We start from the raw sequence: 15,035 nt of genomic DNA, 5'->3' as shown, positions 1-15,035 counted from the left end.
GCTATCACTCAGAGCAGAGGGGTTTTGAAGCAGCTCAATGCAGAGCTTCATACAGTGAAGTTCCGCCCTAAGCACTGGCTGGGGCACAATCTAGCAGAATAAAACTTCATATTCTCACTGCTCCTGATGATAAAAGCTCTTCAAATGGTATGTTTGTCCTGCTCTCCCCTACCCCTACCTAGTGCTGTCAGCAGTTCAGCATGGTCAAAACCGCTGAGGGGCACCCTTTAAAGAAACATAACAGACTCTACAGGAAGATGCGAATCCCAGAAGGAAATGGGACCCAGATTTCTACACGTTTTCATAAGCATTAATGTCCTTTACTTTTAAGAATTCGTCTAAACCCTTTTTGAAACTGTCCCCTGTTCCTGCTGTGACCACGTCCTGAGGAACTCTATTCCACAGCTTCACCGTTCTTACAGTAAAGAAGCTTTTTTTTTTTTTTTTTTCTTATATCCCCTCCTTGAAATATCCTCTGTTATCCCATAATAACGGCCTGGACATGCTGGGAATTGTAGTCCTTTCCTCTTATATCCCCTTCAGGAAATATCCACAGAAATCTCATAATAATGGCCTGGACATGCTGGGAGTTGTAGTCCTCACGTCGTATGCCTCCTCTTTTAAATGTCTTTTGATGCTGGTATATAAATTGCAGTTTCCATGTGTGTTGTATCGACACCTACTTTCTCGGGTATGGTGCCCTCCTTTTGGGTGTTATTTTTTTTTTTTTTTTTTTTTTTTTTTATTTCAAAAAAAAAAATTTATTGGGAAAACTACAAAACATTTACAATAAAGAAGTTTTTACAATCTCTCAATTCTTAGTGACCCAACTAATTATATATAAATATAAATATATTCAGCTCGTCTTTTGATAACATTTAGAAAACCCTCCCCTCCCACCCCCCCAATTTGTGGTGCGTCAAAGTAGGACCCCTATATATAAAACAACTTGACCTCAGCTAATCAGACCTCCAACCACTCCATATCCTACTCCATTGGTATTCAATTTCCCTCCGTCTATATATAATTTTCTCGTAGTTCTTTACCTTATCAATTAAATTTATCCATGTATTTATGTCTGGAATAGATCGGGCAAACCAGGTCCGACTGATCAAAACTCTAGCCAACATCAGTATTCTACTCAGGAAGATCTTTTGATACTTATGATTTTTTAGTTTGGAAAGATCATTAAGAACAAATACTTGTGGTTCAAAAGGAATTCGAATTTTTAGTTTACACATAATATAATTATTGATACCATTCCAGTAATTTATAAGTTCTGGACAGGTCCATATCATATGGAGAAAGTCCGCTCCCACAGTGTCACATTTGGGACAGTTGGACGTGTCTCTTAACCCGCATTTATTCATCCATAGGGGAGTAATATATAATCTGTGGCAAATATAGAATTGTATTAGAACATGGTTAAAGTTCTGGGATAATAAAGATAAATTCCCAAAAATATTCTCCCACCCTTCTATTTGTAAATTCGGACAATCCACCTCCCACGATTTTTGTCCTGGTGACTGTGTATATCACTAAACCGTACCTTAAGTAATAACTTATATATATTTGAAATTTTTATTCTAGAAAGTGTACCCCCTACCCAATCATTCAGAAAGGATAAATTATCTATATCCAACAACCGCTTATCATCCAAACTAGATAATACAGATCGCAATTGAAAATACCTAAACCATGAAAGATTTTTTATATTATGTGTCATTTCTATAAAGGGTTTAATTTCTCTATCTTTAACTACCTGTGAAATATATAAAATTTTATTCTTCTGCCAAAATTTGTCAGCTGCAATTTCATCCAGCCTTTGTAAATACAAATTATGCCAAAGAGGCGTAAATGTAAGTGAACCCTTAACCTTCAACCATGTCCTAGTTGTAGCCCACACCTTAAGGAGTAGTTTTATAGTCTCTCTATAGCCTTGTTTGTAACTCTTCAATAGGCCGGATTCCAACAAGGTAAAAATATTATTGTGAGCGTGACTAGTTACCAACTTCCCCAGTAGTGCGCTGTTCTCTGATTCATAGCACATCAATAACTGGGCTGCAATAAAATACCCCTTAAAGTAGGGGAGATTTAAACCGCCGCACTCCACTGATTTATACAAATATTCCAACTTAATTCGAACTCGCTTTCTTCCCCATATTAAATCATTAATTATTCTTTCCATAAGTTTAAAATGTTTGTCTTGTATCCAAATAGGTGTATTCCTGAGCACGTAAAGAAATTGTGGTAATATCACCATTTTAACTAGTGAAACTCGATCAGCTCTAGACAGGGGAAGTTTCAGCCAGATCCCTATTTTAGCTCTAATCTTTACCATTATGGGAATCAAATTAAGTTCTACAAAATTTTCGACCCGAGGCGATATGGTCAAACCCAAGTATTGAAAAGTATCAACAATATCCAACTGTGTAGCAGGAACCTCCTTCCTTCTGTGGCAGGGGGTCTATTGGGAGCAGACTGGTCTTGGCCCAGTTTATAAGAAGACCAGACACCTCACCAAATACTTTAACCATTTGAATAATCCTAGGGAGAGTAGTTTCCGTATGATCTATAAAAAACAGAACATCATCTGCATATAATGAGATACGGTCTTGTATTCCTAGCGTACCAAATCCTTTAACCTGATCGTCCTGCCTGATGGCCATCGCAAGGGGTTCGATATACATATCGAATAATAAGGGAGATAATGGGCAACCCTGACGGGTGCCTCTGTTTAAATCGATACTACTACTCAGAATTCCATTAAGACTCAATTTAGCCCTTGGGGATTTATACAATAACTTAAGAGTGCGTATAAACCTCTCTCCAAAGCCCATCCTAGCAAGAACCTTCCAGAGGAAACGCCACTCCACCCTGTCAAAGGCCTTAGAGGCATCCAATGACAGGATGGAGCGAGCGGTCCCCCCAGGGGCCTGGATATTAGAAAAGAGCCGATGTAAATTATGATGTGTACCCTTATTTTGAATAAAACCGCTCTGATCCGGATGGACAATGGAGGAGATGACCCTAGAAAGCCTTGTAGCAAGGACCCTCGCAAAGAGCTTTATATCTGCATTAAGCAGTGAAATTGGTCTATAGGATTCTAAATCTAGAGGGTCCTTGCCTTTTTTTGGGATTAGTATTATTGTAGCCTCCATCATTGAATCTGGTAACATCCCATCCTCCATTGATTCAGCAAAGACCTCCAATAATCTAGGAAAAATACAGTCCCCATATTTACTATAAAATTCATATGGAAGCCCATCTGAACCAGGAGTAGAATTAGCTGAACATAGTTTAATAGCTCCCTCAAGTTCCTGAATTGAGACCTCCAATTCTAGTGCTTTCTTTTGCGTCTCCGTAATAGTTGAAAAGTTGATCCTATCTAGATAGAAATCTATCTTATCATCTGTAATATTAGAATCAGCCTTATACAGATCAAGAAAATAGTCAAGAAAGGCCTTCTCCACCGGGCCCTGTCTAGTGACTATCCTACCATCCCTCACTCGAACCTAGTGACAGTAAAGAAGCTTTGACGCTTCCGGAGACTGAACTTTTTCCTCCCTAGTCGGAGGCAGCGCCCCCTTGTCTTTTGAGCACATTTTACATGGAACAGCTTTTCTCCATATTTTTTGTATGGCCCATTTATATACTTGTATAGGTTAATCATGTCCCCCCCTTAGAAGTTTTTCTCGAGACTAAATAAATTCAATTCTTTTAATCTTTCTTCACAAAGCAAATCTGTGCCGAAATCTTCATTTGTATAAATTTTGGTGCAAATTTCATACAATGCATTGTAAAGAGTGTAGATGTTCAGCGCATGCAGTTCTGCAGCTTCACACTTATATATAGTTTTATTTCCTGTTATTACATGTACAGTAGATGATGAATTTTATGTGTTTCGCCTTCTTTCCAGCTCTCAGGATGTCTGCCTGCCAGCCATGTGTGTCCTTCTTCAACCGCTAGACTGTGTCTTGAGAAGTTCGGCTATAGATTGTGGCGGCCCACCAGGTATTGTGCAGTGAAATGCACGAATGTCATAACTGCGGAGAAGCACAATTTATTTTAATTTGCTACTTTTATTACTAGGTTTTCTTGATGAGCTTGTGTCTGATCCTTCCATCGTGGAGAATCTTATGTCCAAGAAGGTCTCGTGTGTCAGTCTCTTATGTCAGTGCCTGATCCATCTAACAGAACTGTGTGAAAAGGTAATGTATAAAATGCATTGGATCCTACACCGGTGTAAAGAAGGGCTCTAGCCATATGGATTTGTAGAAGAAATCTGATTACTACTGCAAGAAGGCGGCGAGAGCTGCCAAACCACTTTCCTGTTAAAGTCTCAAGTGACATGAGAGACTATGGTCGTGGTGACTGACAACTCTGTTTATGTGACTTTTAGCAAAACTTCAGTGGCTTCAATATTAGGGCTCATGCACACGACCGTATGTATTTTACGGACCAGCTGGCACCTAATAGAACAGCCCTATCCTTGTCCGTTATGTGGATCTATTTTTTTGCAGAACGGACATACGGAAACATTATTTTTTTTTGCGTACCTATTGAAATGAATGGTTCCGCATACAGTCCGCAAAAAAACAGAACGGACACGTAAAGAAAATACGTTTGTGTGCATGAGCCCTTAATCAGATTTTTCCTAAAAATGCATGCGAACCCTCTTTAAGACCAGTTGATTTTCTTTTCTATCCTCAGGATTGTCTTGCCGTGCAGGTCCCCTATAGAGCGGTGCTGAGTTCCGTGGTGCTGATTCTGAGCTTATGCCTTGGACACGCCATTGGTTCGTCTGCCGCAGGTTTCCATTTGGGCAGGTCACTGATAGGTTCTCTTCGAGTTCAAAGGTCAGCTTTGGATGCCATCGGAGGTCTTTCTCGTTGGCCATGTAAGGCAAATCTTCACTGGATTCTTATATTACATAGTAGTGCTGTATATCGCTATACTGTGCGCCTTGATAATTGTTCCATCCAGTCATCTGTTTTATTAACCTTTTAGTGAGACCAGAGGAGCTGATGAAGACATATAATGTGCTCACCGCTTATCTTGAGAATCCAGAAACAGACGCCACAGTAAGAACCCTACGTTGTCCTAAGTTACTACACGAAATATACAACTGTTGGTCATTAGGGCTAGCCATTGCGGTAGTTCTTTTATCTGGACCAAGCCTTATTACGCTTTTTTTTTTACCATTATTATATGCTGTGTAAAATATTGTTTCTAATGCACTCATGGCTGGTCAGGACTGCTTAGAAACACTGCAGCTGTTTTACCTCAAAAAGGCACTGCTTCATCCAATAGATTTTGTGAGGTATTTGTATAGTGCCAGACCTGTTAGCAGCTGTGTCATCAGGATACGCAGCTGCCGTATGGAGCTAATCTCTGTGATCGCACGGATGCGGAAAGCACATGGAAGACAGTATGTCCTTTCTGCAAAACATAGAACATGTCCACAAAATACAGACAAGGGACCTAAGTCAATGGGTCCACAAAAAATGCAGATACAACACGGACAGTATCCGTCTTTTGCAGACTTGTGATCTGTGGACCAAAAAATTCCTAAGGTTGTGTGTATGAGCGCTAATAAAATTTATGTTATTTTTTATCTCTAGGATATCACTGACTATTGCTAGTCATCACTTTAGAATGGTGGGGTTCTGACCCGTGGGATCCCCACTGGTCCGGATAATCCTGCGGCCAGTTTGCCACCCACCTGTGCAGGATACTGCGTCCAGCCCTATTCGATTAAAGGGGTTATCCCATGACTAATATAAAAAATCAGACATCATATAGGACATGATAACCTCTTTCTAACAAAGCTAGAACCAGCCCTGTACCTCACATGGATCCAGAGATCTCCTCATTCATTGCTCTGCTAGATTTATATCAAGCTGACAGCTCAAGGGGGTGTCTTTTCTGCTGCAGCTCAGGGGGCGTGTCCATGCTTCACCTATCACAGCTCAGGGGGCGGTTGAAGGATGAAACTGAGCATGTGCGGCCTTCTCAGTGAGCAGGACAAAGAAAGAGGAAAAAAACAAACAGCAGGTGGCGCTACACAGATACATTTTATTGAATAACTCACTGGCTATACTAAATGTTTAATTACATGCAATTACAAAAGTATTGAGATCCAGGTGCTGATTTAATAACTAGAATATTTTTTGTGGGATTACCCCTTTAAATGAAACTCGCAATAACCGTGAAGTAGTAGACATTTAAAGGGTTTGTCTCAACTCATTAGAGCTGAGGTCGGGCAGAGACACACAGCTTTATAAATCATCATAATGCCACGAGTCCATGTCATAGGAACAGCGTTTAAAACGGGAAGTACCTCTGATACACAGAGCAGATTTTTTGCACTGAATAAGCTGCGATGATTGCACATAATTCTGCGGTGAAAGCCTAAAGTTTACCTAATCACTGTCTTCCTTTGTAGGTTCTGAAAAAAGCATTCCAGGCGTCCGTGAAGTGGCTGCAGGCCTGGCACACATCTGATGAGCATTGGGCGGAGGGCAGAACTTTTCTTCAAGGTCTGACACAGATACACACGTACTCGTGGAAAATAGATTAACAAATGCGTTATTGCCCTGCAGAGAATGTGAAAGGAAGTAACTGCCCCGGAGCTCCATGCAAATCTTACAAATAACTGCCCCCTATCTGTCTACATGTGACTCGGGCATGCCGTTAATAATTCCAGCTGTGCTATGTAATCTCTACAGCGTTCATTTCTCTTCCAGGTCTTTGTCCTGTGATAATGAAGCGCCTGTGCAGCCCTTCTTGGGAGGTGCGAGACACTACCTTAGAGTTTATCACCAACCTCACAGCTACTGTAACAGGTTCATTCATTTATTTCATTTAAGGATCCACTGTATGTTTCCTACACGAGTGATCAGAATTTGTAAGAGGTTTCTGTGCGGTTTATAGGGTGAAAGCTAAACTGATTAGAAATGGTAATTTAAAGGGCATCTGTCAGCAGTTTTGCACTTATGACACTGGCTGACCTGTTACATGTGTGCTTGGCAGCTGAAGGCATCTGTGTTGGTCCCATGTTCATATGTGCCCGCATTGCTGAGAAAAATGATGTTTTATTATATGCAAATGAGCCTCTAGGAGCAACGGGGGCGTTACCATTACACCTAGAGGCTCTGCTCTCTCTGCACTTTGACAGGGCCCTGTCAGGAGCAGACGCAGCAGGAAGTGTATGTTCACACAGCGGAGTTTGCCGGCAGAAAAATCCACTGCGGAATCCGCAGCAGAAACCCGAGGCTGACCCTCAGGTTTGTGCTGCAGTTCTGCATATTGAATGCAACAGATCTGCCGACGGCTTTTATCCACACTCGGGGTGGGTGGACACTTGCTACGGTTTCCAGTGATGTCCATGCAAAAACCACATACATTTTCGCTTGAACGGGACGAGCAGTTCTAAGTACACTGCACCGACACTAGACGGCAAGTAAACAGTGAAAAGGAAGCAGCGCTCACAAAAGCACCACGACCACTGCGAACAGCTGAACAGCGGGGGTGCCGGGAGTCGGCCCTCCACTGATCTGATATTGACACTCTATCCTGAGGCTAAGCCATCAATATCATAGCTCTGCACAAACCCTTTAAGAAGTAAAATGTATACTGTACACACTTATGTACTGATGATTCAGACCATTCCTTAAAGAGCACCTTTCATCAGTTTAGCCCTAGTCTAATTATGGTCTTGCCTTATAGTGCGGCCCCCACTGATTCCATGGGACTTTTTTTTTTTTTCCCAAAGACCCCCCCGTTCGTGCGCTGTTGGCCCCGTTGATTTCGGCGCCTTATATTATAATAAGCTGACTCGGTTATACTAGGCGGAGACTCGCAGTTTCGCTGTGGGCAGTTGTGAGCGCATCCAATCAGAGCGCACCGCTCTTAGCCAAGGAGAATGAGCAGGGCTAAACTGACGAAAGGTCCTCTTTAAGTCAGTATACCTGAAACATGCTACAGCAGGGCCATGTATGATTGGGGGGGTCCTAATTGGGGGAAATACCTCTGTCATATGGCATTGGTATAGGAATCCAGTGTACGATGGGAGACAGAACCACATATACTGTAGTCATGGTTACCATTCACACTTTGGTTCCAGGACGAGCGGATGTCGGACAAGTTCTGAGTGATGCTGGCCTCCCACAGCTGGTTCTGGATCTTCTCAATGACCCCGAGAGTTATGTTCGCGCAAGTGCTGTAACCTGCACAGGACAGATTATTAATAACGTTCACACTTCGGCTGCCGGCGACTTCAGATCTGTAGAAGCCTTAAAACGTGAGGTCAGTATTTATCTGTTGGAAGTAGTTCGACATTTTTTTCAAACCAGCACCTGGATCTGAATACTTTTGTAATTGCATGTAATTAGAAATGTATTAAAGCCACTGAGTTATTCACTGAAATTTCTCTATATAGCGCCACCTGCTGTTTGTCGTCCCCCCCCCCCTTTTTTTTATTATTTTATGTCTGTCCTGTGCACCGAGATGGAAGCACATGCTCAGTTCCATCCTTCAACAGCAACTGCAGTAGGAAGGACACGCCCCCTCATCTGTCAGCTTGATATAGCAATGAATGGGGAGATCTCTGGATCCATGTGAGGGTCAGGGCTGGTTCTATGTTTGTTAGAAAGAGATTGTCGTGTACTCTGATTTCTACATTAATCATGGGATAACCCCTTTAAGTGAGAGTCAACTACTTTCTGCTCAATTCCAGAAATGCCATACACTGTCATAAAGAATGTTAAACGTTTCAGGACTTACATTATCGCGCACGGCAAGGCCCTGGGTAATGCATGTAAACAAACTGGTACTGGAGATTCTGCTGCTTGTATCTGAGCAGTGCATTTTTTAAAAGATTTATTGCGTTTTGAAATAAAACAATACAGAAAATACTAAAAAATAAAAGGTATAAAAGAAAACTGCTAATAAATAATGTAGAAACATGAAATAACTCGCCTGCTTTTTTACAACATATAACCTTGTAAAGGTAGACTGGTATGCAGGAAAGACAATTGTGCCATAATAACGCCTGCACAGTTGAGGACACCGCTGCTGCCCTCTTTGGGAGCTATGGACGTCATTATGTGTTTACATGTTTACCCATGGTCACATGGGGCGCTAAGCCATGCAGGCTAAGTGTTTCAACGTGTCAGGGAAGGAATACTAAATGGTAAAACACTCGGTAACACTGACATGGAGAAGGACCTAGGAATTTTAATAAACAGCAAACTAAGGCCTCTTTCACACTTGCAATGTCCGGATCCGTCGTGTACTCCACTTGCCGGAATTACACGCCGGATCCGGAAAAACGCAAGTGTACTGAAAGCATTTGAAGACGGATCCGTCTTCAAAATGTGTTCAGTGTTACTATGGCAGCCAGGACGCTATTAAAGTCCTGGTTGCCATAGTGGGAGTGGGGGAGCGGTATACTTACAGTCCGTGCGGCTCCCGGGGCGCTCCAGAATGACATCAGAGCGTGCCATGCGAACACGTCATCCATGCGCCTGGGGCGCCCCGGGAGCCGCACGGATGGTAAGTATACTGCTCCCCACTACACTTTACCATGGCTGCCAGGACTTTAGCGTCCCGGCAGCCATGGTAACCATTCAGAAAAAGCTAAACGTCGGATCCGGCAATGCGCCGAAACGACGTTTAGCTTAAGGCCGGATCCGGATCAATGCCTTTCAATGGGCATTAATTCCGGATCAGGCCTTGCGGCAAGTGTTCTGGATTTTTGGCCGGAGCAAAAAGCGCAGCATGCTGCAGTATTTTCTCCGGCCAAAAAACGTTCCGGTCCGGAACTGAAGACATCCTGATGCATCCTGAACGGATTTCTCTCCATTCAGAATGCATTAGGATAATCCTGATCAGGATTCTTCCGGCATAGAGCCCCGACGACGGAACTCTATGCCGGAAGAAAAGAACGCAGATGTGAAAGAGCCCTAAGCTGCAAAAACCTGTGTCAGGCAGCTGCTGCCAAGGCCAATAAGATAATGGGTTGCATCAGAAGGGGCATAGATGCCCGTGATGAGAACATAGTCCTACTACTTTACAAATCACTAGTCAGACCACACATGGAGTACTGTGTACAGTTCTGGGCTCCTGTGAACAAGGCAGACATAGCAGAGCTGGAGAGGGTACAGAGAAGGGCAACTAAAGTCATAACTGGAATAGGGCAACTACAGTACCCTGAAAGATTATCAACATTAGGGTTATTCACTTTAGAAAAAAGACGACTGAGGGGAGATCTAATTACTATGTATAAATATATCAGGGGTCAGTACGGAGATCACTCCCATCATCTATTTATCCCCTGGACTGTGACTGTGACGAGGGGACATCCTCTGCGTCTGGAGGAAAGAAGGTTTGTACACAAACATAGAAGAGGATTCTTCACGGTAAGAGCAGTGAGACTATGGAACTCTCTGCCTGAGGAGGTGGTGATGGTGAGTACAATAAAGGAATTCACGAGGGGCCTGGATGTATTTCTGGAGCGTAATAATATTACAGGCTATAGCTACTAGAGAGGGGTCGTTGATCCAGGAAGTTATTCCGATTGCCTGACTGGAGTCGGGAAGGAATTTTTTCCCCTAAAAATGAGGAAAAAATTTTCAGCCTTACAAACTATATTACTATGTATGGCATTTCTGAAATTTGAGCAGAAAGGGGACAACCCCTTTAAGAGAATATTCAATAATCAATAATTGCACCCTCCTCCACAGGATCTGGTGCCCCACCTAATGGACATTCTATGTCATGACACTGAAGGCTTCCCCAGGAGGGCAGTGGTAAAGGTATTCACTGACTGGCTAAGAAAAGGTCACATGCAAACATTCCAAGACTCGGAAATGCTGCTGTCACAGATCTTGGAGACGACGTGCAGGGACTTGGACTGGGAGGTAAAGGTTAATGCACTGGACCTTGCACATTTCTATATATCCCACATACTTGAAATTGGACCTAGCCACACTTGTCCGTACACAATAGGGTTACCTTCTGGCAAAAGCACAGCTTCAGTTTCAGATGCACTGGGGAAATGTGAACGAGTGGGGCTCTTCCAGGCTTTATTGAGTTGCCTGTGTGACTGTGACCGTCCGGTGGCCTTAAAAGCCTGCGAGATCCTCCTTGAAGTGAGGCCAACACTGTGCCATGGAGGCAGTGACCCCTCGGAACTGCACGGAAGAGACTGGCTGGAGCACATCGTGAAAGGACAGCAAATTACAAGCCGGGACGGGCAGCAAAGTACAGAATGGGCTGCTGATGTCTTAAGGAAGATCGATTTGGAGAACATAAAGTGTTCCCTGTCAAAAAGCAGCGATTACTTACATGAGACGCCAATGTCACTGCTGCAGGACATCAAGGCCACCTTATGGGGGGGAGAGATGCATGATGCCGATTGCTATTGATATGGGAACCATTCAGTGGGAGAAGGCCCTTTACATTAGGGTAGCCTGCACCTACAGCCCAAATTTGTAAGAAATGGAATTACTTTGGCACTTTCATACTTATTCATTTAGCTTAGATACAATCATTGAACAGGTTGCTTTATTTTTTTTAAAAGTAAAAGCTTTGTCCATTCCTCCATGTTTTTTCAGCCGATAAACTCCTTTTCCTTACCATACTGTACATATACATGGCACATAACACTTTTGAAGGCGGCCATTCACATTAGCACTGTTTTGGCCAAACCTGCCACTTTGAGTGGGTTTGGCCAACCATCTACTATTATGAGGCCTCCTGACCCACTCCTGTCAGCTGACGTTAGGAGAGAGATCAGGATTGACCATGCCGGATTTCAACTGCCCAGTCCTTTTCTTCTCAGGAAGACAAGATGCTGTCCGGTGTCGGCCCACTCCACATTTAAGACATATGCATGCAGTATTGCGAGAGATAGCTGCCAGCTGAAGTTGCGTTTGACTAACGCAATTGAAGTCGGATATGTGGCTGTCTCCATCTTGGTCAAGCACTCCTCTTTCTTTTCCAAGGCCAAAAAAAAGTGAGCTAGTTCCTACCCATCCTGAGGTTATTTTGAGAGCTAAAGCCCAAGAGAGGTAAGTAACCTGTGTACAGGTACACGGTATAGTATAGGGACCCAACTGCAAGTTGGCTCACACGGTTTGATCCAAATATGTGCTGAGAACCTCACATTTATAAAATAGCATATGCTGAAATAATAAAAAAATATTACGTTGGCCTATATCAGGGTACTCCTAGAATCCTCCTTTCACTTCTATAGGAGCCAAGTAAGGGTCCATTCACACGTCTGGATCCGGACCCATTAATTTTCAATGGGGCTGAAAAAGATGCGGACAGCACACAGTGTGCTGTCCGTATCCGCACTTCTGTTCCGCAGACACGGACAAAAAAAAGGCATTTCTATTTAAAGTGCCGGCCATTTGCAGTCCGCAAAATGCGGAATGCACATGGCAGGTATCCGCAAAACACTTGCGGACGTGTGAATGGAGCCTAAGTGTGCATGCTGGGAGTTGTAGTTTTACAACAGCTGGAGTGCCGAAGGTTGCTGATCCCTGGCCTATATCGTAACGTGTTTTCTAAAAACGTCATTATGTGGGTGCAGGAATTTGAGAATTCAGAACAGCCCTGAGTTACGTCTGAAGAAAGAAAATATTTCCAGTAAAAATTGCAGTTTGTATCCCATACATTCAGGTTACTCCTTGATTCCCAACTGTGTGTTTCTGTATGTGGGATACCTCTGTAGTAAAAGGAATGGTCAACTACACTTTCCAATAAAGAAAAAGTTATTCCGATTCATACCACTGAAAGGTACGCCCAAATAGGGTTGGGCGATATACAGGTATGGCGATATACAGGTATAACGATATACCGCGGTATTAAAAAAACTGCGACATCGCTGTTTCCTAAATACCGCAGTATTTTGTGACGTCATAGAAGCGGTCAAGTGCGCTGACCGCTTCTAAACCTGCGGCTGCCCGCCCCAGCATGAACCGATACTGGACATTTGCAGAGTACTTGTACTCGTGCAAATGTCCCAGATACCTGCTTGCGGCGGCGCTCTTAGCAGTTCGGCCGGGGGAAGGAATTCTGTGACTCGCATTCCCGGCACCCGACCTCTGAGAGGACGCTGTGATGCGCGCAATTAACCCCTCAGGTGTGGCACCTGAGGGGTTAATTGGGCGGATCACAGCGTCCTCTCAGAGGTTGGGTGCCGGGAATGTTCTTCAGTCTCTGCATTGGTGGCTGTAAGCAGTGCGCCCCCCCTCCCCAGTATTAATCACTGGTGGCAGTGGGCAGTTCCGATCAGAGTCCCAGCAGTGTAAAGCTTGGGGTTCCGATCGGTTACCACGGCTGCCATGGTATGTTAGTGAGCAGCATTATACTCACGTGCGCCGGGCGCTCCTTCTTCTCATAGGTCTGTGCGGCGCATTGCTAATCCTATAAGCATTAGCAATGCACTGCACAGACAGAAGAAGGAGCGACCGGCGCACATGAGTATAATGCTGCTCACTAACATACCATGGCAGCCAGGACTTCAGTAGCGTCCTGGCTGCCATGGTAACCGATCGGAGCCCCAGCATTACACTGCTGGGACTTCGATCGGAACTGCCCACTGCCACCAATGATGGGGAGGGGGGACACCCTGTGGCTACTGACACCAATGATTAATACTAAGTTACCAGAGGAGGATGATAAGAGGGAGAGGCTCATGAGAGGCTGGGGGCTGTTTTTTGGACGGTTGGACAGTGGTCACAAAATAAATGTGTTATTTATTTAATTGTTATAATTGGTATTGGTGAGTACTTAAATAAGAGTATCGGTACTCGTACTCGGTCTAAAAAAAAATTGTATTGGGACATCCCTACTATAAACCACTCGTTCTGGTACAGAATTAACCCTGTAATGTTTTTGTTGTTACTAGAAGTCAATTGACTAGTTACAGACACCCGAAATGGTGAAAAATTACATATAAAAGTATTACAATTAACGTCTCCTTGTGGCTGCCCCCATACAGTGTAACGTCTCCTTGTGGCTGCCCCCATACAGTGTAACGTCTCCTTGTGGCTGCCCCCATACAGTGTAACGTCTCCTTGTGGCTGCCCCCAAGTGTTTATTTTTTCTAAATGGCCATTTATCGCGATATATATCGTTATCGCGATAAATTTCTTAATATCGTTATCGTGGGAATATTTTTGATATCGTCCAACCCTACGCCCAAACTATGGAACGCGTCTGTTCAACAGAAGCCTATGGATACATTCGGTTTATGTGGCCATAATATGTACGGTAAAATGCTGTCATCTAAATCCAGTCTAAGACCTCATTCAAGTGGGCCTATTGTACCCAGATTTAACAGTCTGTATTATGGATGTAACTAATGGGACCCCCGCTGGTCTAAATACATGAAACTTACAGAAGCATGGATCCCTAGGGTTACATCCGCTCTGTATTCCCAGCAATTATATGCACTTATGGTGACTGAGGTGAGGGGGTTGGTTATTATATATTATTGCTTAAAGGGGTTATCCAGGAAAAGATATTTATGTCTTATCCTCCGGATAGGTCATTAGTTGGGATGAGCGAATTTCATATTTTGAAGTTAATTTTCGGTTCGGGTTGTGGTATAATGTGAATTGCGTTATGGATTCCGTTACCACGGACCATAACAGAATGCCTTTAGAGGCATTCCGTTATTTATTCTGTCATAATAGAAGTCTATTGCCTGCATGACGGATCCGTCCGGAGTACTCTCCTGCATAACGGAAACCAGAAGGATCCGTCATGCAGGCCATAGACTTCTATTATGACGGAATGAATAACGGAAAGCCTCTAAAAGCATTCCGCCAAGTTCTGGATTCAATCTATTAGTTTGTTCCTGGATTTAATATATTACAATTTGTTGTATATGTCATTAATATGTTTTGAATATATTAGTGATTATGGCTGGATTATACAAGTGACATTTCTTATCTGATATCCTTATGTTGGACTAACTTTGTAACAGCATAATTTAAATGTCAAAGTTGTACTTT

At 43.3% G+C, this 15,035-nt stretch overlaps 1 protein-coding gene across 1 annotated transcript in view; it reads left to right on the top strand.

Moving 5' to 3' along the window:
* Positions 1 to 12,364, top strand: part of BRAT1 (BRCA1 associated ATM activator 1) — a 28,129-nt gene extending 15,765 nt beyond the window's left edge. The window contains 8 exon segments of the mRNA XM_044303753.1: positions 3,920 to 4,014; positions 4,093 to 4,211; positions 4,714 to 4,900; positions 5,011 to 5,084; positions 6,449 to 6,542; positions 6,750 to 6,848; positions 8,129 to 8,310; positions 10,749 to 12,364. Coding sequence (XP_044159688.1) covers positions 3,920 to 4,014; positions 4,093 to 4,211; positions 4,714 to 4,900; positions 5,011 to 5,084; positions 6,449 to 6,542; positions 6,750 to 6,848; positions 8,129 to 8,310; positions 10,749 to 11,432 — 1,534 coding nt within the window. The 3' untranslated portion in view covers positions 11,433 to 12,364.
* The last annotated feature ends 2,671 nt before the right edge of the window (positions 12,365 to 15,035 follow it).

Source organism: Bufo gargarizans, chromosome 8 (assembly GCF_014858855.1).
Source record: "Bufo gargarizans isolate SCDJY-AF-19 chromosome 8, ASM1485885v1, whole genome shotgun sequence".
Classification (NCBI taxonomy): Eukaryota; Metazoa; Chordata; class Amphibia; order Anura; family Bufonidae; genus Bufo; species Bufo gargarizans.
This window is presented reverse-complemented; position numbering and strand designations above follow the sequence as displayed.